This window comes from Lissotriton vulgaris, chromosome 5 (genome assembly GCF_964263255.1).
Source record: "Lissotriton vulgaris chromosome 5, aLisVul1.2, whole genome shotgun sequence".
Taxonomy (NCBI): Eukaryota; Metazoa; Chordata; class Amphibia; order Caudata; family Salamandridae; genus Lissotriton; species Lissotriton vulgaris.
The window spans coordinates 1,606,108,578-1,606,134,383 of record NC_141693.1 but is presented as its reverse complement, the minus strand read 5'-3'; the positions used below and the strand labels follow the sequence as shown (position 1 = coordinate 1,606,134,383).

At 41.6% G+C, this 25,806-nt stretch overlaps 1 protein-coding gene across 1 annotated transcript in view; it reads left to right on the top strand.

Moving 5' to 3' along the window:
* PCK2 (phosphoenolpyruvate carboxykinase 2, mitochondrial) overlaps positions 1-25,806 on the top strand; it is a 54,968-nt gene that overhangs the window by 14,745 nt on the left and 14,417 nt on the right. The window contains exons 2-9 of the mRNA XM_086923755.1: positions 4,392-4,646; positions 14,414-14,598; positions 17,846-18,049; positions 18,653-18,840; positions 19,068-19,230; positions 19,419-19,637; positions 22,029-22,166; positions 23,556-23,651. Of these exons, the coding sequence (XP_086779881.1) occupies positions 4,392-4,646; positions 14,414-14,598; positions 17,846-18,049; positions 18,653-18,840; positions 19,068-19,230; positions 19,419-19,637; positions 22,029-22,166; positions 23,556-23,651 (1,448 nt within the window). The remainder of the gene's footprint in view (positions 1-4,391; positions 4,647-14,413; positions 14,599-17,845; positions 18,050-18,652; positions 18,841-19,067; positions 19,231-19,418; positions 19,638-22,028; positions 22,167-23,555; positions 23,652-25,806) is intronic.

Below are 25,806 nucleotides of genomic sequence, written 5' to 3'. Positions count from 1 at the left end.
TGCACTTCCTCTTTGTGTGTTCGTCCCTTTGGTGGAGTGTGGACCAAGTACTGAGTAATGTCCTTCCACTGCTCGCACTCTGATGGAGAAACTTTTAGTTGGTCGGCTGTTTTGTGAAAGAGCACACTGCCTTGTTGTGCGCATTCTGGGTTGGCTGTTGGTTTGTGGCCATTATAAATCACAGCAAGAGAGCTCTTATGGAACACCTTCCCACACACGGATGGGGACACTATGTGGTGGGATGGGCTCTGTACAGACACAATGCACCAAAAGGATGCTTTCTAAACCAGGGAGAAGACAGTACTGCGCACAGTAACACGTCCGGTCGCTGTTTGCGCCTGTAAGCACTGGTAATTGGTATCCTAGAAGTAATGACAGCAGTGCACAGCTATAAGGAGCACTGCATGCCGACCCGTGCTGGAGTGACGAACAAGCTTCCAGAGTTTAAAAAAGAAAGAATTAAAACTATTACACAGTCACTGCTGCATACAAAAGCAACACAACCATGTTCACACAAAGCGTGAGTTGATATGATCCCTGACCAGCTGTTCGTTATTATTGGCATTCTTTGATACGTTCTGTTACACAGAAACAGTGCAATCCTGATTACATTAAACAACAAATGAAATGAGTCTGATATACACCATGAAAATGACTGCCTCTAAGAGGACTCCAATTTAGCTATAATAAAGCGTGTATTCTTTAGTATTCTATACTCCAAGTTCACCTTGATTGCCAACAACCACACATTAGACTAAAGGAAATGTTTCTGCATTACCTTGTGTTTCATATACTATAATGTACTTCAAAACATTTTTTAAAGTAAAGTTTGAGGGACCAGGCGATCATCTCGCCAATAGGTTTGTCTGGATCAATTTGGCAGTTTCATCCTATTTGACATGAAATAGTCCACACATATAAACACTCATGTGTGGCTACTTGCGCACACACACAGACACACAAAAGTGCTGTCACTTGTATTCTTCTCACACACACACACTCTCTCTTCCTCTCTCTCTAAAATAATAGTTGTTAAAACGTAGACCGGGGTCCAGCAGACAATGGCTTTGAGTTGCGTTGCACCAACCTCATAATTTTGAATTCAAAGGTGGTATAATAAGTTGGTAATGGTGTGAACAGCCATATGATTTCACACAGAGCCAACTCTTCTAAAGTATCCCGAACTTGCCTTTGCATTAAATCCTAGCCACACATGACACCAGGGGCCAAACAATGGGCAGGCAGGATACTCCAAAATGCAACATTTTATGCAATTTTATGCAAATTTTATGCAAGCATTTTATGAGGCTTATCCTTGGACATTTCTCATCGCGTAGACATTTGTAGAGGCTGGGGTACCTCAAGTACAAATGTCATGCAATACCCCACTGTATTGCATTTGATCCCTGCCATGACGTTTAGCGTCACACTAACATGGCATTGATTGTGCAAGCATGGACAACGACATCATCGTGCGTCACTGTTTGTAAATAAGGCGCTGTACAATTTGTTTACTATTTTCAAAACGCAGCACTATAGATTTTCACAGTGAGTTGTGCTTTCTGACATTTAGTACACCAGGGCCATATTCTCTCTTCTCATGGACACCACTCGTAATGCCACTATCCTTCGGTGGCAGATCAGAAAGGGAAGTGGTTTATGTTGTGGCATTTGAAATGAAGATGCAGTGATCTTTAAGTATCTTTTATCAAAGGGCATTTCAATATGATTTGTAGAGGTCCTTCAAAGATGACAGAAAAATTGTCAAGTAAGCAACACCACAAAAATGACTGTACTCGTGTGTCCTCAACATAATTAGGGAATGGGCACAGCCACAGAGTACACGCCCCATTTGAGGCTAAACAAATCTCAGACTATGATGAGAAGAAATTCTTAAGACTTTCTAGGAACTAGGAGAAACTTGTTTCATAAAGAGTGTGACAGTGCAGAAAAACGATCCACTTACTCTTCTACTAAAACAAACAACAAGGAAAGATCAGATGTGATTACAAAGGACATACTGAGAGATAAGCGTGGCAAAGCAGTCCCATTTGTTAAAGGCAGCAAAAACCTCAATAACCTTCATTGGGGTGAATGGAGACAATAACAAGCATTGGTAAGGCCATTAGGTCTTGCCTATGCAAAAGTTATTGGCTTTGCCAGTGTCTTTTAGCCATGCTGTACAGCAGCATGGCAAAAAGTAAGGTTAGAAAAAAGTGCTGGCTGCTTCTTAGCGTTTTATTTTTCTCACTTTACTTTTAGCCATGCTGCACAATCATGCTAAAAGAACATGGCTAAAAGATATTAGCAAAGCCATTCGCTTTCACAACATAGGTGAGACCTATTGGCCTTGCCAACGCTTGTTACAAAAAACATTACAAATCCAGCATTCGAGAAGCCAAAAGGATGCAAGCCAATGTCAGACCTATTGGCAATGTGTGTTTTTCTTGTTGTTTAACTTACGTTAATAGTTGTTTAGGGCATACCAGAGATTTGGTATGTCGTATGCTTTTTTTTCCCCTGTTCCAGTCTCCTGTTTAGTCTTGGTTGCCAGGTTAGGTAAACCGCTTTTCAAAAGTACATAAAAGCAAGCAAGCAAATAGTTTTGCACTGTTCTTGTTGTTTACATATTCGTTGATCAGAGTTTGTAAGTTAAAGTTTTTGTCTATTGTTCACTGCTTGGGTAGGAAGCCTCTCTGGTCCCTGTGTAGAATATTATTGTCCATTATGAAGTATTTTCTTGCTAGTGATGACTGGAGCACGGTCCGATATTTCCCTGTATTTGTTTGGAGTAAGAGCAAGCACATCTATAAAGGCAGAACTAATGGGCAAGACCATGTGTTTGGGAAGTGTTTAAATTATTTTTCAGTTTGTCTTTTACAGTCATTTTGAAAACATGCGTCTAGTTAGTTAGTTATTTGTATTTAATGGCGCCGTGGAGAATATTCTTTACATCAATAAAAGTCATATGTATGTATATTAGAGTCTGATTTTAAACTTGATTAACCCCTTGACTGCACATGTGCCTGCGTGCTCCTGTGCCTCGTACTTTCTCTAATATTTGTACAAACACTTGAGGGACCTTATCCTTAACCTCTTTGGCACGTGCACATCACCTTTATACATACATCATAAGCGAGCACAGCAGACCTTTTATTACTTTTTTAATACATTGAAGCCTGCAATCAATAACTTTATAAAAGCCAGTCTCTAATTTCATTATTGCTTTCGAGTTGTGACGTTTCTAGAGGCCTGTAATAAATAAATGAGAGACCTGCTCAACTGAAATAACTTATTACTGTGGAGTTCTAACATCCTAATACTACAAGTGGGGGTGTGCCAGGTAATAAAATAAACTTAGCGTAGTATAAAAAAAAAAAATCTTTATTTCGAATTGTATTTTTTAAAGTTCAAATAGCAAGCAACGCTCAGCGAATGTGTTTCGTTCCCGCTAGGAATACTTAATCAGGGCTAAAAACGTCACACAAGAAGACCAAAATCAAAATAAGGACGCAAAGGTATTCAAACTTAGATACTTTTAAGAACGGCACAGGACTCAAACAAGCAGCCACAATTATCTCCTTGGAGAGGTTACACACCAGACAGGTACACACACTTACATGTTGCAGTTATTGACATAACCCATAGAACGTAAAAACACATTGATATGTACAGGTTAAAAAACAAACAAAAAGAACATGTAACATTTAAAATTAACATTGCCCAGTCCGCGACACCATATGCTTCAACTTGAAGTATGTCTCTAGCACAACCCTACTTTTGAGCCTGGCGGAGATCCTAACCAAGAGATTTTCTTGTTGTCTATGTATTGTTGAAGGGTCACACCATCCCACCAACGGGCCAGCTCCTGCCTTTTTTTAAGCGTTCCAATTTTAGGAACAATGCACATAAGCTCAACTTGTTCTGTACCAGTTGGGGTTCTTTTTTCACTCTTTGCAATATGGCCTCTCCTGCTTCTAGCACTATCTGTTTATGCACTTGTCTCCGCACAGATGTGTGAAACTTTGCTCTGTAGGGTTTGCTGTCTATGAAACCACTTAACTTATTTAATGGGTTATTGTTGCATACAACAAGCCAATGGGTGGTTGGGATCTCCGCCAAGCTCAACAGTAGGGGTGTGCTGGAGACGACATGTGCAGGGTTATTCGTATTTTACTGTTGTAAGCTTTGTCTATACGTACAGAAATAAGGGGAAGTGGTTGTTATTGCTTTTTGACAAAACTTTAGAGTGGGCTGCCCTGGGTTGAACTCAAATAGTGAAAAGGCAGAATAGAATGTTTTGTCCTTCTAAAAAGAAAATACCGACCTAGTCTTTGCACTGTCTGACGCGTGTTCTCTTTTCTTATAATCTTGTGTTCTCCCCCCTGCAGGATCTGTTCCCATTCGCTGAAACAATGGGCAGCTGCGCAGAAGAGCCCGGGTCGCTCCGTGCATGCTCTGCGGGTCCTGAATGGGGATCTGGACCTGCTATCTGGCAGGGTGAGGGAGTTCGTAGTGAGCAGTGCCAACCTATGCCAACCAGACAGCATCCACATATGCGATGGCACGCCAGAAGAGGAGCGCAGTGTGCTCGCCCTGCTGCAGAAGGATGGCATGGTCAAGAGACTGAGCAAATATGAGAACTGGTAAGAGCGGGCAGCGAGGGGCAGGGCGTGGGTAGGCATTTTGTTACCTGACACTTATATAGTGCACACTGAGAAGTTGTTATTTATTTTATGTATTTATGGGATTGGATTGCATTTGGTAGTCCAAGGATTACTTCAAAGGCACTTTAACAATTGCAAGGAGGTACTACAAGGGAAGTGCTTGAAGGTTAGCTACTTGGTTGACACAGGGATGGAGACACTGAAACTGCACATGAACTGTGAGAATGTACTTTTTTCATCCTGGACAATGTTTCTCCTCCAGGGTACTTGAAGATCATTTTTATTTTGCCGTGGAACTTATTCTAGAGTCACATGCAGTGCATCATTTCACCATCTAATCCTCCCGTCCAGAAACATTCTTTATTTATTTATTTATTTATTTAATTTGTTTTTGGGTGTTGACCAGGTGACCTAGTCGCATTCTTTTAGAATTTTTAACACTGTTGGGTTCGAACACAGCGCTGAGAACTCTAGGTAGACAGCCACCAAGAATCAGGGGAAATCACAATGGCTAGGTGTAAGCAGGTTATTCAAATTAAGTATTGTCTCAAAGCACAGAAACGTTGAGAAAAAGTACACAGATGCTGAAAACAATTGTGCTGAACAGCAAAGGAAAGAGGTTCTTCAAAGCCTTTGACAGACGAATAATGGAAAATACTCCCTTTTAGTTTTTGCCTGAAGTGACAACATAAACTGGCACATCTTCCAAAAGATTAGAAGCATAAAGGCTGGTGAGAAATGTAATTCGAAAACCTTGAAGGTTCAGGAGAAACCATCTTTAAAAGATGTAGGACTATTAGTTTAAGAGGATTCACGTGTCTTAGAAGAAGGAGAAGCAGAAGGAGCCCTGCGGACCAGAAAGTGTCTGATAACTAGAGTCTGCATCAGTAATATAAGGAAATCTCAGAAAAAATAATTTCGACATCAGAAACAAAATGTGCACCTACAATTCCTTAAAGTGAAAGGTAATGAGAGCCACAAGAGTTGTACTTGAAGAAAGGAAACAGCCTTGGATGCTGAAGTATTTGGAAGTCGAACAACCTTAAAGACTAAGGAGCCGACTGGGCCAAAAACGAGACCCCAGTGCACATAAACCTTGGCTCTTGGCTTCAAGAGACTGAAAGAAAAGACAAGAGGACTCTCCAAGGGAGAAATATATGCCAGAAGAAGAGTGGATCAATTATCAACATCGAGGCGAATTGGAGAAGAAAAATGAATGCCATGAAGTCAAAATGGCAGCGCTGCTACTGGAGGACGAGACTGATAACAGATTAAGTGCATTCAAAACCCCCCACGCCAGGCAGAGCGACAGTGGAATAACTCCTACCAGCAATCCCAAAACCTCTATGGGAGCCCCAGGAGGGTGAGCATGCAATTGGTGAGGAAGAAAAATGTCCCCTTAGATGAGGACACACCTAGGATGAAAAAACAATGGCAGGATGTAGTAGCGGATTCACCACAGGGGGAAGTAGATTCCTACCCATGAAGGCCGCCCCCAGTGCTGCTGCAACAATTTTCAGACTGGGGGTGCTGCCATCAATGTATCACTGAAGGTATTGTAAAGCGTCACAGAAAGAACAAGTGTAGCAAATGAGCCACTCCCATTCAGCAGCAGGTAAGGATGTGGTTTGCAGCCTTTGGGGCATTTTGGAGCACACTGTCACACATACATTATCAAAGCATGGGAGATAGGACAATGCCATTTACAGGCAGCATATTTTCCATTAAAATGACCGCTAACGTTGCACAGATATACTAAAAAAAAATTACACAGAGCGCACATGAAAGATAACGTGTGGTTTTGAGTGAGTATTTATCATTTGTGCATCACTGAGTAACATGTCTTGATTTGTTTTGATCATGAATTGGCTCTTCGCCACATAAGCACCAAACGCAAACCAAAATATACAGCATATCCCTCTGTATATATGCATTTATTTGTACTATGGATATGTACCTATATATGTGTATTGTTTTGTATAAACACGTAGAATAATTATTTAATGAAATAAAAATAATACATTTTTAAGTACAACATTTCTATTTATAACTTTCTCCTAAAAAAGCATATTCAATGCACTACCCTATTTCTCCCCCTATACCTCCATCAATATCTTTAATCTACATATACTTACTTCCTTTATGCATCTATATGCTTCCATGTACTTATGGATATATATATATATATATATATATATATATATATATATATTATGTATTACTTTCTTCTAATTCAGCATATCCAATGCACTGCCCTATTTCTCACCCTATGCCTCTCTCAATATATCTTCTACCTCAACTCTCTGACTCATCTCAAACCTATTTCTACTACGCTTTCCAATGCACTACCCTTTCCTCACCCTATATCGCTATCAATATATCCTTTATATCCACTCTCTCATACATCTCAAACCCCATACCACTACTATGATCCCCAAAATAACGCTGTCTAGACTCTCCCCTACTCTACCCCTTCTTGCATCATCCAACACCTCTTTTACTATACCAATCCCCCAAAACAAGCCTTTCTAAACTCTTCGCTCTCCACGCCCCTTTTTTCTCATCCCAAGCCTCCTCCTACTGCTATGTCCTCCAAAAAACAGAAAAGTCTAAATCCTTCCGTCTTCTATCCCTGCACTATACTTTTCAATCAAAATAACAGACTGCCATGTCCACTTCTCAAATTTCACTATACTAATTCACCACTGATCCTTTATGGGTTCCAGAGTAGCGTGCTACTCGCCAAAAAAGCACTTCAACACCTCATCAAAGGTAGCAAGCACTATATAAATGCAACCCTTTTTTCCCTCGTCTAGCCCTCCGCTACCCTTCTCTATCCAAATAACTGAATAAGATATCCACCACTCAAATTACTTTGATATTTCGCTATACTAATTCAACACTAATCCTTTATGGGTTCTGGAGTAGTGTGCTACTCGGCAAAAAAGCGCTTCAACACCCCATCAGGGGTAACCAGCGCTATATAAATGCAAACCTTTTTCTCTCTTCTTTTCCTCCGCTATCCTTCTGAATTCAAATAACTGACTAACCTATCCACCGCTCAAATTACTTTCATATTTCACTATACTAATTGAACACTAATCCTTTATGGGTTCTGGAGTAGCATGCTACTTGCTGGAAAAAAAAAAGCTTTGACGCCTCGTTAGGCGTATTAAGTGCTATATAATTGCATTTACAATACGATACAATATGAAAACCCATTGTTTCCATCACACTTCAGAATTACAAAAAAGTGATTCTTTTGTGCTCGTATAATTGGTGATATATTCTGAAACATTGTACAGTTCATTGACAGGTATTTAATTTGTGTTGTGTGTTAGATAAAAATAGGCACCCCGCCTTTCCTTTCTCATCCACTGTATTCCAGGTAAGCCTGTCACATAGTTCATAGATCACTTTACAAAATCCTACAAAATTGCAGTCGGAAAAAGAAAGATGAACACCAATCTCCATATTACTGAATTCCAACTTGGTTATACTGTGGTTGTTTCAGCATTCCTTGCACCCATACCTCCAGCACCCAGCCATCCCCCACAGTTGATATTTTCCTGTACCCTACTCTAAGAAAGAGAAAACTGGCCCTTCAGGAGTACAGCTATTGGAAGAGCGGACAGTTATGTTTCCTACAAGAATCTTTGCACCCAAAAAGGAGCTGAAAGCAATTCCTTTCAAGCATTATTCGTGAGGGTAAGGAAGCTTTCCGAGAACCAGCCTCATTAAAGACTGTAATTTTGAGAGGGGAAGGAATATATGGCCTTACCTCAAGACCTGTGGATACATTAGAACCGATAAATCTGTGGATTTCTTAATAGAGACAACGGCCCATAAGAAAGTCAATGTGCTCCACTCCACAGGTCCACCACCAGAGGAATACAGCAGAAGGCTGTATGTAGCGGGGGAAAGGCAGAGGGCAGCACAACTCAACAGAGAACAGTGAGCTCCACTAATCAGCTCACCAGATGCTTCCATCAACAATGGAGAGTGAAGAGCTCATGCTGTATCCACCAGAGAACTATAAAATAGATTAAAATGTGGCACTCGAGGGAAAGACTCATCAAAATACATTCACAAAATCATCCTTAGACATGGCAGACATTGCAGATAAGTCATTGTGTATTGGAACAGTATTGAGAAAGCACACAGTACTCATGATTTCAACGTTTAAGCCAAAGGTATAGGCCTAATTGGTCAATAGACCACATACAGGAGACCACCTAGTTGGGTGGATCAGTAGATGACTCGCTGGAGCAAGTGAGGGTCACTGACTAAGCAAGAACGATGGGAGCCACTCGATACAAGGCGTCCTTGAAAAAGCTTGCACGATGCAATAGAGGACAGGGGCATCTCTTTTTGTTTTTTCAACCCTAACAGTTGCAGATACGCCTAGGATCAGGAGAACTGCTTTAAAATGCTTCCATTCTCATTGAGTGCTCTAGACCAAAGAAAAAACTGTTCCCTAAAAGGGAAGAGTGAAAAAACACAAGTAAATTGGCAATGCTCCAGTGGTTGGACAGACACAAAATGGACAAAGCAAGCCATCGAATACGAAGTAGACAAATAAGAGTGACAGTAAAGCCAACCTATTTTAAATAGTGAACGGTTTGCAAGCCTCTCTATGTTCTTGGGAAGCCCACAATATGTCTTTAGCAGCCAGACCGCTGTATGTTCTGGCAGGCTGACCTAAAAATTGCTGTCCTCTAAAAGTGGTGTTCATATGTTGGTGAAAAACTAATACATTAAAATGACGTATCACAGAAATGAATATGGAAAAAAGAAATAAAAGTAGAAATACAAACAATATGTCACCATCCCTTGCATTGAAGTGGAATGCTTTTTGGGTGGATGATCATAAGTAAAAATGTAATCGTTTGCAGTGAAGAAAGCCAATAACAGAAGTGAGCTGATAACTACCCTATGCTCCATTTTGTGGTGGATAGGCCCAAAATGTGAATACTAATTGAACAGACCAGTGGGTGAAAAGGGTTGACTAAAGCCCCTGTGTAAAAATTGACTTGTGGTTCTGGCTCAAACGTACAAAACCACAGAAATCTGCCAGCTATGGAATACAATGCCCACAAAGAACGCTATATCTCAGGTTGCCCACTATACACAAAACATCCATTTTGTAAAGTGCACTAGTAAAAATGTAATCGGGCTAGAAAAAACATGGCATCTACTCCTGTGCACCAATCCCCCTGCTGTTTCTCTCCCCTGTGTGAATATGTCCTTCTGCTGAGTACTGTGAGGAAGACTTCTCCCAGTTACTGTGAGTAAGAATTACAGGCACTTTAAAAGGCATCCCTTATCTTCCTTGGCATTGTATGTGCCACTCCTGGTCTCGGTGGCACTTTTGAGATCTTATTTTTTTCTTTTTGGCACTAAGAAGATCGCTCATCTCTCCATGGTCCCTATAAGAAGGTCACCATCCTTCAGGTTACTGTGGGACTTCGTACTCTTCATCCCTGGGCACTGGGGCATGAGAAGGCCCACTTCATATCTTGGATACTATGACCAGTTTCTCTTCTCCCAGGTACCAAGGAATGGGTCTCTACTTCAGGGCACTGTGAGAATGTCCTTTGCAAAGTACATTGTATTCAACCGTCCCTGGAAGACGACCAGACAGAAGACAAAAAAATTAAAAACCTCTGAAATTCACCAGTTACCGTTTACTGAGCTAAATATAAATTGTGCCCTGCTTATGACTTCACATATTACGTCGCCGATGAATTGTCAAATGATATCATTGATGACAGCATTGATAAGACCATAGTCACATAAGGTTAATATACATTAGGGAACTGTTAAGCAACTGGAAGATCAGTAGGCTGAGTAGACACATGGTAAGTGGATGCTCTATTTATGCAGATATCTCTCTTTTTACCTACATTTAGCCCTTTAAAAATACATCATGCATTAAATTATGATAACCCAGGCCTCTTTTCACATTTTTAACCCTCAGGTTCCATGCCTGCATTAACCGTTCAAAGCTGATTTACTTCAGAATGCTTTTCATGAAAGGCTTTAAATCTAGCAGCTCATATTTCTATGGAATGGTGTTCAGGCGTACCTCACTTTAGCCTTGAACGCAAATTGCTAGCACTCTAGTTGTTCATTAGATTACTGTAGTGACTCTGCAGTTGTATACTTGGGAGTTAACTGACACACTGCTGCTGGTGTTAGAAGTGCATGTTTCACTCTGCATGTCAGGATGTTTTACTAAAATGGATGAGGAAGATATATAAGACCACACAGAAATTGTGATCTAATTTCTGCTTTCAAGAGCACTAACCATAATGCCTATAACAAAAAGACACTATTTTAAATTTTTTTTTACTGATGTATTCTCTAGTTTTGATTCCATCAAGATGACGCTCAGGTGTGCCACACTTTTATCCTAAATACAGAATGTTAGCACTCGAGTTGCCCATTTGAACTTTGTGGTAAAGCTACAGTTGACCACAACAAATTAACTGACAGGCTGGTGTTGAAATAGCAAGCTCTAGTCTGCCCGTCTGAATAATTTACTTAAATGGATGAGAAACCTTTGAGAATTCCTAGAAAATCTTTCCTGTCCTCATTTTAGCTTTCTAGAACTGTAGCCATAATTTCTATGACAAAAAGAACACCCAATAATTTTGTTAATATTTAAAGAAAATGCTTAAGGTTTTCCAGCTTGGATACGTTGAAGATGGCTTAAAGTGTGCCATGGTTTTGTTTGTCGTACATAAAAATGTTACAGCTCTAGTTGTTCAATAGAACCACATGGAAAGATACAGCAGAACACTGGAGAACCAAATGATAAGCTGCTGTTGAAGTATATGTTTAACTCTGAACATCTAACTTTGTTTTAAGATGGCTAAGGAAGATAGTGTGAACATAGAAAATGTGCTCTTGTTTTAGCTCCTGGAGAAAGTGCTTTTTTTTTTTTCAAACATGGTTCATCAAATCGCAGCAGAGGGTCATCATTTTTTTCATGAAAAAATCCCTGTAGAACACAACACCAATCTTAAAATGAGTATGGTACACTCAACAGATTTATATTTAACTAAAATCTGTTATCACCCTTTATATATGCTCCTTTTTATGACCCTCAAAACCTGGCATTTACTACAAGGTATTTCAAAGGGGAACAAGCCCACATCATCCATAATGACTGCAGCAACATCTTGTCCATGTTGTGGCTAGCCAATCAAGGGGAAGAGGCCTCTTTGGGGATTGCCTCCCCCACATGCCTATTGGTGTCAGGCAAGTTGAACTTAGCTTGCCTGCCTCTTATATGGTTTTTAATTTGTTTTCAGAGTGCAGGAACCATGTCACCCCCCTTTAAAAAAAAATATTTTTATTAACCAGAAAAAGGCAGCAAATACGAACCAATAAGATACATATAATATAAACAAGCAATCATCTGATATAATCACTCAGAGAAAACAAAAAACAGAATATAAAAATAATGGAGGGAAAGCTTTGACAATTTACAATTTCATTCAAAAGATACGTCCCCATATTACCGTGCATTTGGTCATCGAACGGATCCCTCTCGACCCAGCCAATGAAAACGCCATATCATAAATCTGTCTTACTAACAGCCACCAGTCCGTCACAGTTGGGGGTTTCGGCGATGTCCTCACCCTGGCTATAACTAATCTTGCTGCTACTAGTAAGATAGAAAACAAGCTGTTACAGTTTAATTTCTAAAACTATATCCCATCATAACCCCAGAAATCAACAAAGGTAATCCTATCCCTAGTTTTTGATGTAGAGCATCCCCAACTTTCTGCCAAAATATTGTTAATTCTGGGCATGTTAGAAATATATGCTTAATATCTGCCACATTTTGTCAGTTCGTTATTAGCATTATTACCCGATGACCATTTTACAATTCTATCCGGGTTATAATATAGAAGACAGATCATACAGTGTTGTTGCAGTGTTAAATTAGTCGCATGTACGGCTTTGTCTATAGTATTGAGGGCCACTACCGGAATCCCCAGTATTCCATTTCACCGTTCCGCCAGTCTACCACAATCGGTTCTCCCCATGCTGAGCCATTTATATGCTCTACTTATCAGAGATTTTGATTCCACTGCATTGAGGAAACCGCATATCTCTGAATCATTTGTATTTTCCAGTTTTAAAATTTTCACAAAAAAAGTGTCGAACCTGGTAATAAGTAGCATAGACCCTGGTAGCTTATGTTTTTTCTGTAAGCTCTCGAATGAGACAAAGCCGTTGTAATCATATAAATCTCCCATACTGTTAACTCTGCTGCTAGCCCATTTCCTGCCTGAAGAGTCATGGAATATCTCCGGCAATCCTGGATTCTGCCAAAGAGGTTGCTCCCTGTCATAGCAGGAGATATTCTTACTTAACAGAATTGAGTGCCAAAAATATACATCATCTCGTATGGTCTTATATTTTACCCTTTTGAAATAGTTGGGATAATTAAGTCTGTATAAAAACATATGACTCTCTGCCCCCAAAATAAACTTGTGACTAAAAATAGTGTAGGCTGAATTAATAAGACTACGTAAACGAATATAGCAGGCTTACCAAAAATATGTTTTAAAGTCTAGGAACTTTAGGCCGCCTTGACTAAAAGGAAGTTTTAACCGATCAATTGCTCGCCTTGCCTTCTTATATCCCCATATAAAACGACCTAATATTCCATCCAATTGTTTGAAGAATATGTTTGGGACGCGTAATAAAATAGCACGGAAAAGATAAAGAAATTTAGGCAGAATTTTCATTTTAATATTAACTCTACCAATAATCCCAATCGGTAACGTGTGCCATTTTTTTTAAAGACCTACTCGTCTCTTTTAATAGTACATCATAGTTTAATGACAGTATATGATCAATCTGTGTTGTTATTCTAACCCCTAAATAGGTGACGGTTGGGCAAATTCCAGGTTCTGTCCTCTCAGGTTTATGGTTAAGAAGAACTTGTCTTATTGACATTTAATTTATAACCTAAAATCAAACCAAAGTCCCCCTGCTTCCGTTATTATTTTCTGCGCTTCTCCCGGTTTTATTGAAAAAAACGTGAAGTCGTCTACATAAGCGTCAACCTTCAGGGAGTTCGCTCCCTATTTGAAATCCCTTATTCGCACATCCTTTTGCAAAACGGAAATAAAAGACTCTACATACAAAGCTAATAATAAGGGTGACGAAGGGTATCCCTGGAGAGTATCAGACAATACCGGAAAGATAGATGACTGCAAACCCAAGTAGGCCAGTTTAGCACATGGCTTATTGATAGTGCTCGTATCTGCTTCAGAAATTGGCCCTTTATCCCAAAGGCTGCTATCGTGGCCCACAAAAATTTCCACCCCACTCAGTCAAACTCCTTTTCTGCCTCTAATAAAATCATACCAAGTGGGGTGGGTCTGGTATTTGTGAGATCAAATGCACTTACTGCTGTGTTTACATGAGGTAGTGTCCCTCTCTTGGAACCAAGTTCCATAGTCCTGTAATGGCTGCCACAGCTTATCGTTCAGGTTGTGGCCAGCCAATCAGGATTGACGAGTCCTCTTTAAGGTGGCCAATCAGAGCATATCTGGACACGAACAGTACTGATATACCTACCTTTTTAACACATACAGTAAACTGCTCTTCTGGTAGCCGACTTACCATGTCCATTTTACTTCATTTCTATTAGGGTTAAAGTCATTATTTGAGGTGTTTCTTTTATATTAATCATACCGGCATTGTTGCTCATCTTGTAGTTGGCTGACCAGGACGGATCCCAAGGATGTGGCACGAGTGGAATCAAAGACTGTAATTGTGACCGAAAATCAACGGGACACGGTGCCAATTCCTGTTGGTGGTGCCAAGGGTCAGCTGGGCAACTGGATGTCTCCTGAGGACTTTGAGCGGGCAGCTGGTGCACGGTTCCCAGGGTGCATGAAGGGTAAGTGGGGAGTGAGAGGAACCTACTTTTTTCCCTCCGCTTTCTGACAGCGATGTCTATTTATGGTTGCAAGTTTCCCTTCCCTCATTCTAAAAGTGCTCTTTCAATCCTTCCCCTATTAGAATGCCCTCTCCATCCCTTATTCTAAAGCTCTTTCTCTTATCCCTTGTTTTAATGACTTTCTTTCTCACGCCATTGGAAATCGGATGTTTGATTCCGTAATAACTTTCCCCTTTTGACTACTCTGCACCAAAGTTGGCAGTGACAATAATTTAGAAGACATCTAAGTGCGTGACAACTTTTGTGTAGATCAGTCAAAAAAATTCAGAAGTTAATAAAGGGGGGGCAAAATCATTTTTCGCTCATGCTGTTGACTTAGCACTGAGGGTTTGGCTTGCAAGGTGAAGGTATGAGTTATGAGTTTCAAAACAAATCTTTTCTTCATTGGGGCAGTCACTTTTGAAATATTAGTCGACTTTAACTCCCTTCCAACATCAATTTCTTTAGGGGATAATATATATATATATATATATATATATATATATATATATATATATATATATATATATATATATATATATAATATTGGAAAAAATCCAACAGTTACATTTAGTTATAGTTAGCCTTGGTAATAATACCTTTAAATATGTTTAAAAAAAAGCTCTGAAATTCACTGTAAAAAATCGTATTTAAAGTGCAGTTATAATTCCAAAACCTAAAAAAAAACCTGAAAATCGCCAGTTATGGTTAGGTGAACTAACCATAGCTCATGCCCTGTCATGCACTGCTTACAACCTTTAGGCACTGATAACCATGGCTTTACTTTTAACCTTTGGTTTTTCAGTGAAATTCAGTTTTTTAAAATCCTAAACCATATAAAACTGCTCCTTGCACCTAATCTTCTATTTACAGCCAATCCGTGCTGCACACACCCTGCTCAGTGAGGGTTGGCAAATAGGTCTAAGGCCTGGCATGTTGCCAAACCCTCAACCAACCATCCCCCGAACCCGCTATGGGCAGCCAATTCCTGCTGCACATGGGGTCTTCGACCATACGCAGTAGGTGCCAGTGTGTGTGGCCAACCCGTAATCTGCACTGGCCACATGAATGGGTTGGGATCATGGTCTGGTTGTTTGCTAGTTCCTTCGCCAACCTACTCCAGGCTTCCAACTACAACTTTCAGCATGTTCATCATTGTTGACCGCAGGGCCTGCTTCCAAACCTCGTGTGTGGCTACTGGCTAACTCCAGCTGCATCTCATTAATTTTTTATTTGAGGATTTTGTAAATCCTGTGCCGAATTTGCAAACCGTGGGACCCAGGGAGGCTCTAAAATTCACAAATCTAGCACAGTATTTCTGAATGTCGCTATATATATATATATATATATATATATATACACACATCCATTTTTTTTGTTGGGGTTCTTTGGGGGCCCTCACGTGGATTAGGGTAGCTTCACCCTGTTCCCGTATGTCATTTTTTTTTCTTTATATTTGGTGAACCTTGTTGGGTTATAGCAGCCACAACAGAACCTTTCAGTGAGGCTAGCCCAACCGAGTATGGCAGATTTCTGGATCTGCAATGCACAATGGAAGAAAAAGCACTCTGTTCCAAAGACGGGACTCCTTCCTTTTTTTTTTTTTTTCTTTTTTTTTAAAATCCGATTTGTACATCATCCATGGATTTGTGAATGCGTGGAGGGTCCCTAAATTAATGATTGATATCTCTAAAATCTTACCTCTTCATACCTAGACTGGAATACTTTTTAAATTCTAATTTCTCAAACTACTGACCACACTAAACAAAGGCACTTACTCCCTTGAGTAAAGTTCTATTTGTATGGCAAGTTTGGTGTAATTCTGTTTATCCGTGTCTCAGAGGGGAGTTAAAATTAGAAATGTCAGTTTTTTTTTTGGCCCTCGATTGACAGATCTGCACCAAGTTTGCCATAAAGAACCACAGTGGGATACATTTAAGCCCAGATTTGTTGACTGATGTCAGATTCATTAAGAAAGAAAAGAATGGCTTTACACCGGAAAGCCTTAACTAATCATAACTACAGAGGCACCATCACCACCTTTATAATATATGCACCCACCACTGAAGTACCAGAACTGCATGTAATCCAGGCCCTGCAAGTCACCAAGGAGTATCATGATGTCAATGGAATTCCAGAGTGCCTTGCAGTGGTAACTCAGTAATGCGTATCATATGCCATTTCACTCCTTCAATTCATACCGTTTAAACAAAGAAAAGTATGCAAACTTTATGGCCACCGCTATTGTATAGTTTTGAACACTTACTAATGGAGAACAACATACGAAGTCAACCCTTTTTCCAAAATAAAAAGCCGAAGCAGAATGACAGCTACAGGTGTTTGTTGTGGAGTGCTGGCAAAATGTAGCTACTTCTTCGTGTGTACTGGACACCTGTTCTCCGACCGACCTATATCTCCCTTGTTTTAATACTTTTCTAACCCACTTTGTGTATTTATATGTAAAATAAAATGCATTTTCTGATCCTATCCATATATACGTATAATACTAAAGCCCAAACATTTTACAGGCTAAGAGTACCCCATAAATTATGCACATAAAAACCTTGGGTTGTCCCCAGGTTTTAGGTAGGGTGCAGCTCTTTCATATGGAACACTCTACAACACCACCAACACTCTAAACCTACTCACCTCAAATGTCTGTTTTTCTAGCAGAGTTTTTAAGCATAAGATTAGCATAGTGCCATCTCTGCCGAGCTTGAAAATTGACAACATCTTTTGCCATATTTGCAGGAAAGTCTTTAAGCAAAGAATTAGTTAGTGCCATCCACTTTGAGCTGAAAAAAGGCGAAAGCCTTTTACCACGTACAGCCGATCATCTTACTTTGTTATTGAGGGAGGAATTGAAAAGATACGTGCCAGGGATGCTTGTGGATTAAATGTGATGAATCTAGTACCCTATGATTAAATGTTGCATACTACATATGATATAATTTGCTTTTTCCAAGCGAGTTATGAAATTAGAACACATTCGTTGTAATAAGAACATCTGTGACCGTCTATCACTGTGAGATTATTTTCTCTCACGTTTACCTCTGATTCCCTTGTTTTCTTTCTCTTTTTAAGAACACTCTACTTTATAATCTTTATTTTTCTCACCTCACTGTAACGCTGTCTCCAATCTACCTTATTATAACGATATCCACATGTATGGTAATGCTCCTTGCATTGTATTACGCCTTCCCCATAGGTCGCACCATGTATGTGATTCCGTACAGCATGGGTCCTATTGGCTCTCCCCTCTCTAAGATCGGAGTCCAGGTCACGGACTCGCCATACGTCGTTGCCAGTATGAAAATAATGACGCGGATGGGGTCCCGTGTGCTGGACACTCTTGGGGATGAGGAGTTTGTGAAGTGCCTACACTCCGTGGGACGACCCCTGCCATTGCGAGGTACCTGTATGCTTCATAGTCCTCAAAATGGAGCCCCAGTCTGGAGAGCCAGAGGTTCACTAAGAAGTAGTAGTAGTATATATCTCGGCTATCTGACGTAGAGTTTTTCTTGATATGTTGAGCTAGGTTTTTTCCTGATAATGGAAAGAAGCAGTGTGGCTTGTTGCGTGGTTTTGGGGAGAAGGATGGATTATCAAGTAACTGTCTGTGTGAAGTACTACACGACTGTAGAGGCTGTGGAGTATTGTGTCACTTGGATGGTATTTGAGTGAATTATTTAGTATTACAGGGTGTGGGAGTGTTGTATTGAATGGTTGGTTGGGAATGGCTGGAGGGTGGAATAAGTTGTATCCCATAGCTGGGAGGAGGCATTTGCTTGAGTGTCTCCAGATTGGGGTATCAAAGGGAGAAGTTTGAAGAGTTCTACCACTGAGCACCATCACGAGGGGGGGGGGGGGGGGGGGTGGTAGTATTCTTTAGCATGAACAAGCGCTAGTGTGAGGTTTTGAGAGCATGCCATTTGGGCATACGTTTCATTCTTGCAGCCTGGACACACTGTACTTTTTACATTCATGTCTGTGTGTCCCCATGTCTCCTACAAAGCACCGCTTACCAATCGCTGGCCTTGTAATCCTGAGAGCACCCTGATTGCCCACGTGCCAGATCGGAGGGAGATCTTATCCTTTGGCAGCGGTTACGGCGGCAACTCTCTGCTCGGCAAAAAATGCTTTGCACTGCGCATTGCATCCCGCATTGCCAAAGATGAGGGATGGCTGGCTGAGCACATGTTGGTAAGTACAGCAAAAATGTGAGAGGGGGAAAAGGGCCAGAGAAGGGAGGCATGGGAGAGGGTCATTGGATGACCAATGCTAAGCGATGATTGGTTAATCACATGCTAGTGAGCACAGTAAAACTGCAGAGTAAGAACGATTGGAAGAATATGACTGGTAGAGCTGGGCATAGAGAGATGGATGAGCTTCATATTTTCATGAATGTCTTTCTCCCTCACTTCTTCCAGATTTTAGGAATCACCAACCCTCAGGGACGGAAGAAGTACATTGCAGCAGCTTTCCCCAGTGCCTGTGGTAAAACCAACCTGGCCATGATGAGCCCCTCGCTGCCAGGCTGGAAAGTGGAGTGTGTTGGCGATGACATTGCGTGGATGAAGTTTGATGCTGAAGGTGACAATCCTTCTTACACGCTGCTCTCTTCTGCTAGCTTCATGTGTGAAGCCTCCTCTCATTTCTCTCTCTCTTAACTCTGTTTTTGATGGACACGCTTTCAACACATCTGCATTTCCTTCCCTGATGCTCCCCCCCTTCATTTCCGCATAACCTACGCTTTACAACCCTTCTGTCCCCCTCTGCAGGGCGCCTCCGAGCCATCAACCCTGAGAATGGCTTTTTTGGCGTAGCGCCAGGTACCTCCATGAAGACTAATCCCAATGCCATGAGGACCATGCAGAAGAACACCATCTTCACCAATGTGGCAGAGACCAGTGAAGGTGGCGTCTACTGGGAAGGCATCGATGAGCCTCTGCCTCCAGGGGTTACGGTCACGTCCTGGCTTGGCAAACCATGGAAGCAGGGTGAGTGCCTTTCAGGGGAGCAATGGAGGATTCCCTATAGTAATCATATCATGTCTGTGCCCTCTGACTTGTGGCCCTTTGAGTCTTGTTACAATTCATACAGGTATATCCAAATCCTGGCCTGCTTGGCAGGGCTATAGAGCACAGAGATGTGGTCTGTCAAGCATGTCCCCATCACCTTTTGTGTCCGAGGCGAAAGGGAATTGTGAGATGTTTGATCCATCAAGAAGATAGAAATGGTCTGTCAGGTGGGCCCGTATAGAGAAAACACACACTCACACACACACGCTCTGCACTTCTGGTACATCAAGCCTGTCTGTTTTATGCAGTTTGACCGATGCAGAGAAGACCCATTGATCCTTCCACATTGCATAGTGTTGCAATGAGACAAAATGAAACCATGTTTAGTACTTGATGTTGACATTCCCTGGGAGCTGCATGTCACAAGTTCAAATTCCGACCAGGCTACATTGGCTTTCCAGCCTTCCACTATTCATTAGATAAGATGAGTACTGGAAGCAACACCATCTTTTCGCTGTGTTTACTTCTATGCTGTGCACATCCGGTATTTTGCTCACAGCGGGTGCTAAAACCTGCTAATTCGGAATAGCCCCATGTTATGTTCCAAGGATAGACTTTTTTTTATTTCTAAAGTGCTATCACTATCACTCTTGCAAGAGCGCTATCTCTGCACAGAGACTGATATGGAAAGTACGAGTAGAAGATATATTTGCCCCACCTGCTTCTAAGACTTAACATCATTTTTTGTTTCAGGTTTCCCTAATAGTCTTTACTGAGTGATGCATCTCCACCTATATCAAAAGTAAAGTGGCTGTTAATTTGTAAACGTTGATTTAGTATCAAAAACATTTTTACAGCATGTAGGTAATAAAGCTGTAAAGCTCCGACCAAGTTTAAAGTTAAATCTTGATAACCACCTTAAATGCAACTCTGCTAAAACAGAGATCCTACCATTTGGGAAAAACAATCTCTTCTCTCCATACACCTGCTGGCCATCTGATGCGGAAGCTCCCTCAAATACCATCAACGCAACTCGTAACCTGGGCATAAAATTCGACAACATGCTTTCCTTTAAACAACAATCTAAAGAAGTAGCGGCCGTCTGTTTTAACATCATAAAAGGCTTACGCAAATTCTTTGATTACCTGCCGCTGTCTGCCCGCCGAACAGTAGCAATTGCTTTAATTACATCAAGAATTGACTACTGTAATAGTCTGTATGAAGGGGTGGCAAAATCCACCCTGCATAAATGACAGATGATTCAAAACGCGGCGGCGCGGCTGGTCTTAAGGTGGCCAAGAAAATAATCAGCGTCAGCCGCCCTGGACAAGTTGCATTGGCTTCCCATCCAGAAGCGTATATTATTTAAAATCCTTGTGATTACATTTAGATGTTTTCACAAGCGTGGCCCAAAATATCTGTCCAACAAATTTCACAGATATCATCCCACTAGAGAACTTAGGTCAGCCACGGCTAATTTGATGACTGTCCCCAAGTTTAGACTTACCACTAAGGGCGGAAAATCACTGGCAGTTCTTGGAGCCAAAGCCTGGAACACACTCCCCACGCACCTCCGCCTAATCACATCAGAACAGATCTTCAAAAAAGCCTTAAAAACCTGGATCTACGGATTGGCAGAATCAAAGTGCAAAACTCTGGTCTAACTGTACACAACAACTTGAACTCAGATAAAACATCTGATAATCTATCAGCTATGAAGTCAAAGCGCCAGGATGCTCCCTGGAGTGACAGAGCGCTATATAAAAATCCCCAAACATTAAACATCAAATCTCAAACACTAATTATCCTTGTAGCAGTTATCATACAGAAAACAACATTTTTTGTGCGCTTCACTTAAGTGCTGTGACTTTCAGTGGCATACGTACTTCTGGCTGGACTTGCTTTGCTATGCTCAGGATGAGAGGGAGAAGCCTACTGGCGGCTGGCAAGTAGGATGTGTGAGACTTGATGCAATTTTCTGAAAAGAGATAGACGGATCTCATTGGGGCCTATGTCCACCAGGACGCCTGGGCCAGATGTATACTTGGGTGCTGAGATTTGTGAAGCTTGGGGTGCTGAACTGTGAGGGTCAGAGGTAGATTTGTGAGGCATGGAGGACCTCTGCACAGCCGAGGGAGGGATTAAACCCTGTGATAGTAATGATACCAGAAACCAGATAGCCACTACAGTTTCTAAGAGGATAATGAAGGGAAAGAAGGGACGTGTGTTCCATTTTAGGTCATGGTGACCATTCTAGTTGCAAGGACGAGTCCCATAGTCTCAGAGATGCTTAATGTCTTCTACCCCCCCTTTTTTATACATTTTTGTTTATTTATATTTACCCTCAATCTGTTCCCTCCTATTTTCCAGGTGACAAGGATCCATGTGCCCACCCAAACTCCCGTTTCTGTGCTCCTGCCGGGCAATGCCCTATCATGGATGAGGCCTGGGAGTCGCGGGAAGGGGTGCCCATCGAAGCAATCATCTTTGGGGGCCGGAGGCCCAAAGGTAAGTCCAGCCAGTGGTATACATGAGGGAGTGGGGCGAGTCATGCCAGCAGCTGCTGATGAAAGTGGATGGAGCAGTGGTGTGGAGGAGGTAGGGGTGATCTTTATCAGAGAAATAGTACATTTCATAGGGTTTTTCCATCTTGTTTAATATACGCATGGTGCCCATAGGCATTCACCAACGTTGATAACTCAAACAGATAAAAGTTGATGAGGAATATAAAGCCACCATTGCTAACACCAGGCTTGGAATGTTATTATTTTATTGATCTTAGCCTTTTTTCCTTTTTCCTCGTTTATACTCTAGTCCTGAGGCTTCACTGCCTGTAAACTCTCACCTCCAGTTTTATACCCCAGGCCTTGGGATTTACTGCTCCACGGTCTTCACCTCCATTACGATCTTCCATAGTGGGTATTTATTGAAAATAGTTTCCACCTCCACTGTTTCTTTTCAGTGCTTGCTATTCTTCAATAAAATGTGTGGGCATGGCGTTTTTTAAATGTCTATTAAAATCTTGGAGGGTATATTCTGCCTGTAGCTTTTCCCATCATTTATATCCCCATCATTACATCCTCGGGGATTAGAATGCACAGCCCATAGGTTTTCAGCTCCATTGTTACCACCCAGGGATGGACATTTATTACCTGCAGGCATTCACCACAATTATTACTGCGCAAGGGTGGGTATTTAATATCCACAGCCATTCACCCAAACATAGCTCCATTGGGGGCAGGTATTTACTGCTCATAGCCTTTCTTATCACTTGGCACTTCCAATACTTGGCTTTTTACTGCCAGTAACTTTTCCACTCGGTGAATACCCATGTGGGGTGGACCTTTACTAACCCACATGCAAGCCCCACCCCCATCTCTTTTCCCACGATCTTCCAATTATGGTTTTGTAAATGGGATTTGTGGTGATCTGGTTAGCTTGAGGCGCACAACTTATTTAACATGGCCTCCCTTGTCTCCTCGCACACGAATCCGGTTATGAGCTCTTCTTCTAAACTGCAGAAGTCATCTTTCCATTATTTGTATTCCAAGCCATGTTGTGGGTCCCCTTACCTTGATGCTTAAAATTATCCCTGTGCATCTCAAGGAAGGCCAGCCTGTAGCCCCAGGACCTGTTGAATCTTGCTTTTGGAAATACCTTAAATAGTCAAAACAAATGGGGTAGAAAACCTGGGGCACTATTTGAGCATCTGGGAAACATTCAACTGCTCTTCATCTTGTTATGCACCTGCTTCAAACTCAATTCAGCCTAGTTATGAAGCACAGCATAGCTGATAGTGACATTTATATTGTGGAGCAGTAGCTTCGAGATTTGCTGTGAGGTACCTCTTCAAGGTCACTTACTAACTCACTGACCTCTGCCAACTTTCACTTCTAGGAGTGCCTTTGGTGTACGAGTCTTTCAGCTGGCGTCATGGGGTGTTTGTCGGTGCCGCTATGCGATCAGAGTCCACAGCAGCTGCTGAACATAAAGGTAAGACATGCGCATGTGCCAAACCCAATCTGCATTTGACAGTTGTGGGAGTGTCTCCATCAACTTGTGTGGTCAGAAGAATGGGGAGAGTCACCCAACATGGGGCCTTTGAGAAGTGGATGAAGCCCATGCCAAGTGTGAAGTGCCTTTTGATGTTAGAAGTATGCCAGCCCACTCATTGTGGTCTGAAAGTAACTTGGCAGATACCTTATCCAGTGAGGTCTGAGATGCAGGATCCTCGTCCATTATGTCTTCTCTGTGAGAAGTGGGGTCTGCCTTATATTGTGTTGTGAGCCTCAGCAATGCCTACATGTGCAAGGGGTTCGCCCTTCTCTGCACAGAGTCCTCAGACCATAGAATAGAAGTTGGCACAGAAACTGGAATAGAAAATAGAAGATTTATTAAACCTCATGAGGTGGAACTACATTCACACAGCAACCTTCGGTTGGAAGGAGCTTGGCCCTTTTATACCCACACAGGGGCTCAAAAGAAGGCGTTACAAGTACAAAATGCTGGTTTTAGGTACATATAAGGTCATACAGAAAATGCACAGTCAACAAGTGGGAGGGGCTAACAGTTGCTAATTCTGGTGAACACATCCTGACAGTTACAGACTAACAGCAGCTGCATGGACATCTGCTAGCTCAACTGAGCATGTGCGAAGCATAAGATGCTAAATATAGCTTGTCACTAGGCAGATTTCAAGAGCAGTTAATAGAAAGGTAGGACAGAGCACATGGTAGCACATGGCAAACAAAATGGCTGACAGAAATACGAAATGGATTCCACAAAACGGACAAAATAGTCTCTAAATACAGGATGGCTTCTGCGAACTCTAACCCGATCGCTGTCCATTTACCACAGTATTAAGTTAAACATTTTTTTTAAAAGAGCTTGTGTGGGGGCAGATGGGCAGAGTTAACTTAAGATGAGGTCTGTAGGTGTTTGGGCCTTATGTAATATGACATGTGTAAGAGTTGCATAGTAGTTACATCCATTACTGGACAGGAGCTAGGTCTCTGGATGAGGGACCTACAGGAGACTGTTCTATAGAGGGGATGCAACAAACAGCTTAGGATAACCGCTCTCTATTGTCTTTCTCACTGTAGTTTGTCATTTGTGCACTTTTATTTCCCTATTTTTCAAAACTTTACACGAATCTAGATTAAGGTCAAGATTTTGATTGGTGCTTGCATATTACTCCCTTGAGCTAACAAATGCCCCCGACCTATAGAGGCAACACTAGGCAGAAACTCCTTGCCCAATAAGGAGAAGACTACTTTATCACACCAAGTCAGACTCCACTTTTTAACCTTACCGGAGCTAGCAAAAAAGTTATAAATAAACTACTATTTTTCTCTAGGTGATCTTAAATCACTTCTTACAAGACCTTTCTACATATCACCTAGGCAACCCATACAGAGATGTCTTTGACAAAATAACTCCATCCTTCAAGCCTGTTGGTACTTGCTCAAAGAGTAGCAGGACCAGAGGATGAAGCATTCATTCTTAGTTGTTGATTGTCCTTCCTGCCTAAAAGTAAGGCCTCTATGAATTTAGGTGGAACACACCTTTCCACACTACACCGAAAGGAAAGTTACACTGCGTTGTTTAGTTATTGTATCTGGCAAGATGTAAGGTGGATCGATTTACTTTTGCAGCGTGAATCTTTCTGGATTCACTATGCTGTGCATTATTCCGCAGTCTAGTGGTTGGGTCCAGAATCGTAGTCTTTTCTTCCTTTTTTTTTGTTTCGTAGCCCATGTGGGCGTCGACGTCCCACCTTCTAGTGTTCTTCCTGTGACATCGGCACGCTTCCTGCGGAAGCTCTCACCTTTGAGCGCCATCTTCTGATTCTTTTTTCCGCCATTGGGTCTGGATCGTCACTAAGAGGTTCCAGAGTTTTTGGAGAAAAGAAGAAGGAAAAAGCTGAAATCTACCGAAAAAAGTTTGGAGAATACATCCAGGAACAAGACCGCCGGGACGACGAAGAAGGAGAACTTCGAATACTTCGACGTCCAACGGAGAATGCGCACACAGGGGGCCCCCTGAGCGCAGGAATGGACAAGACCCCGTTCAAATTCTGCCGCAATTGCCACCACAAGTACGCACAGAAGGACCAGCACCCGGTTTGCAACCTCTGCCTGCTGGTCGA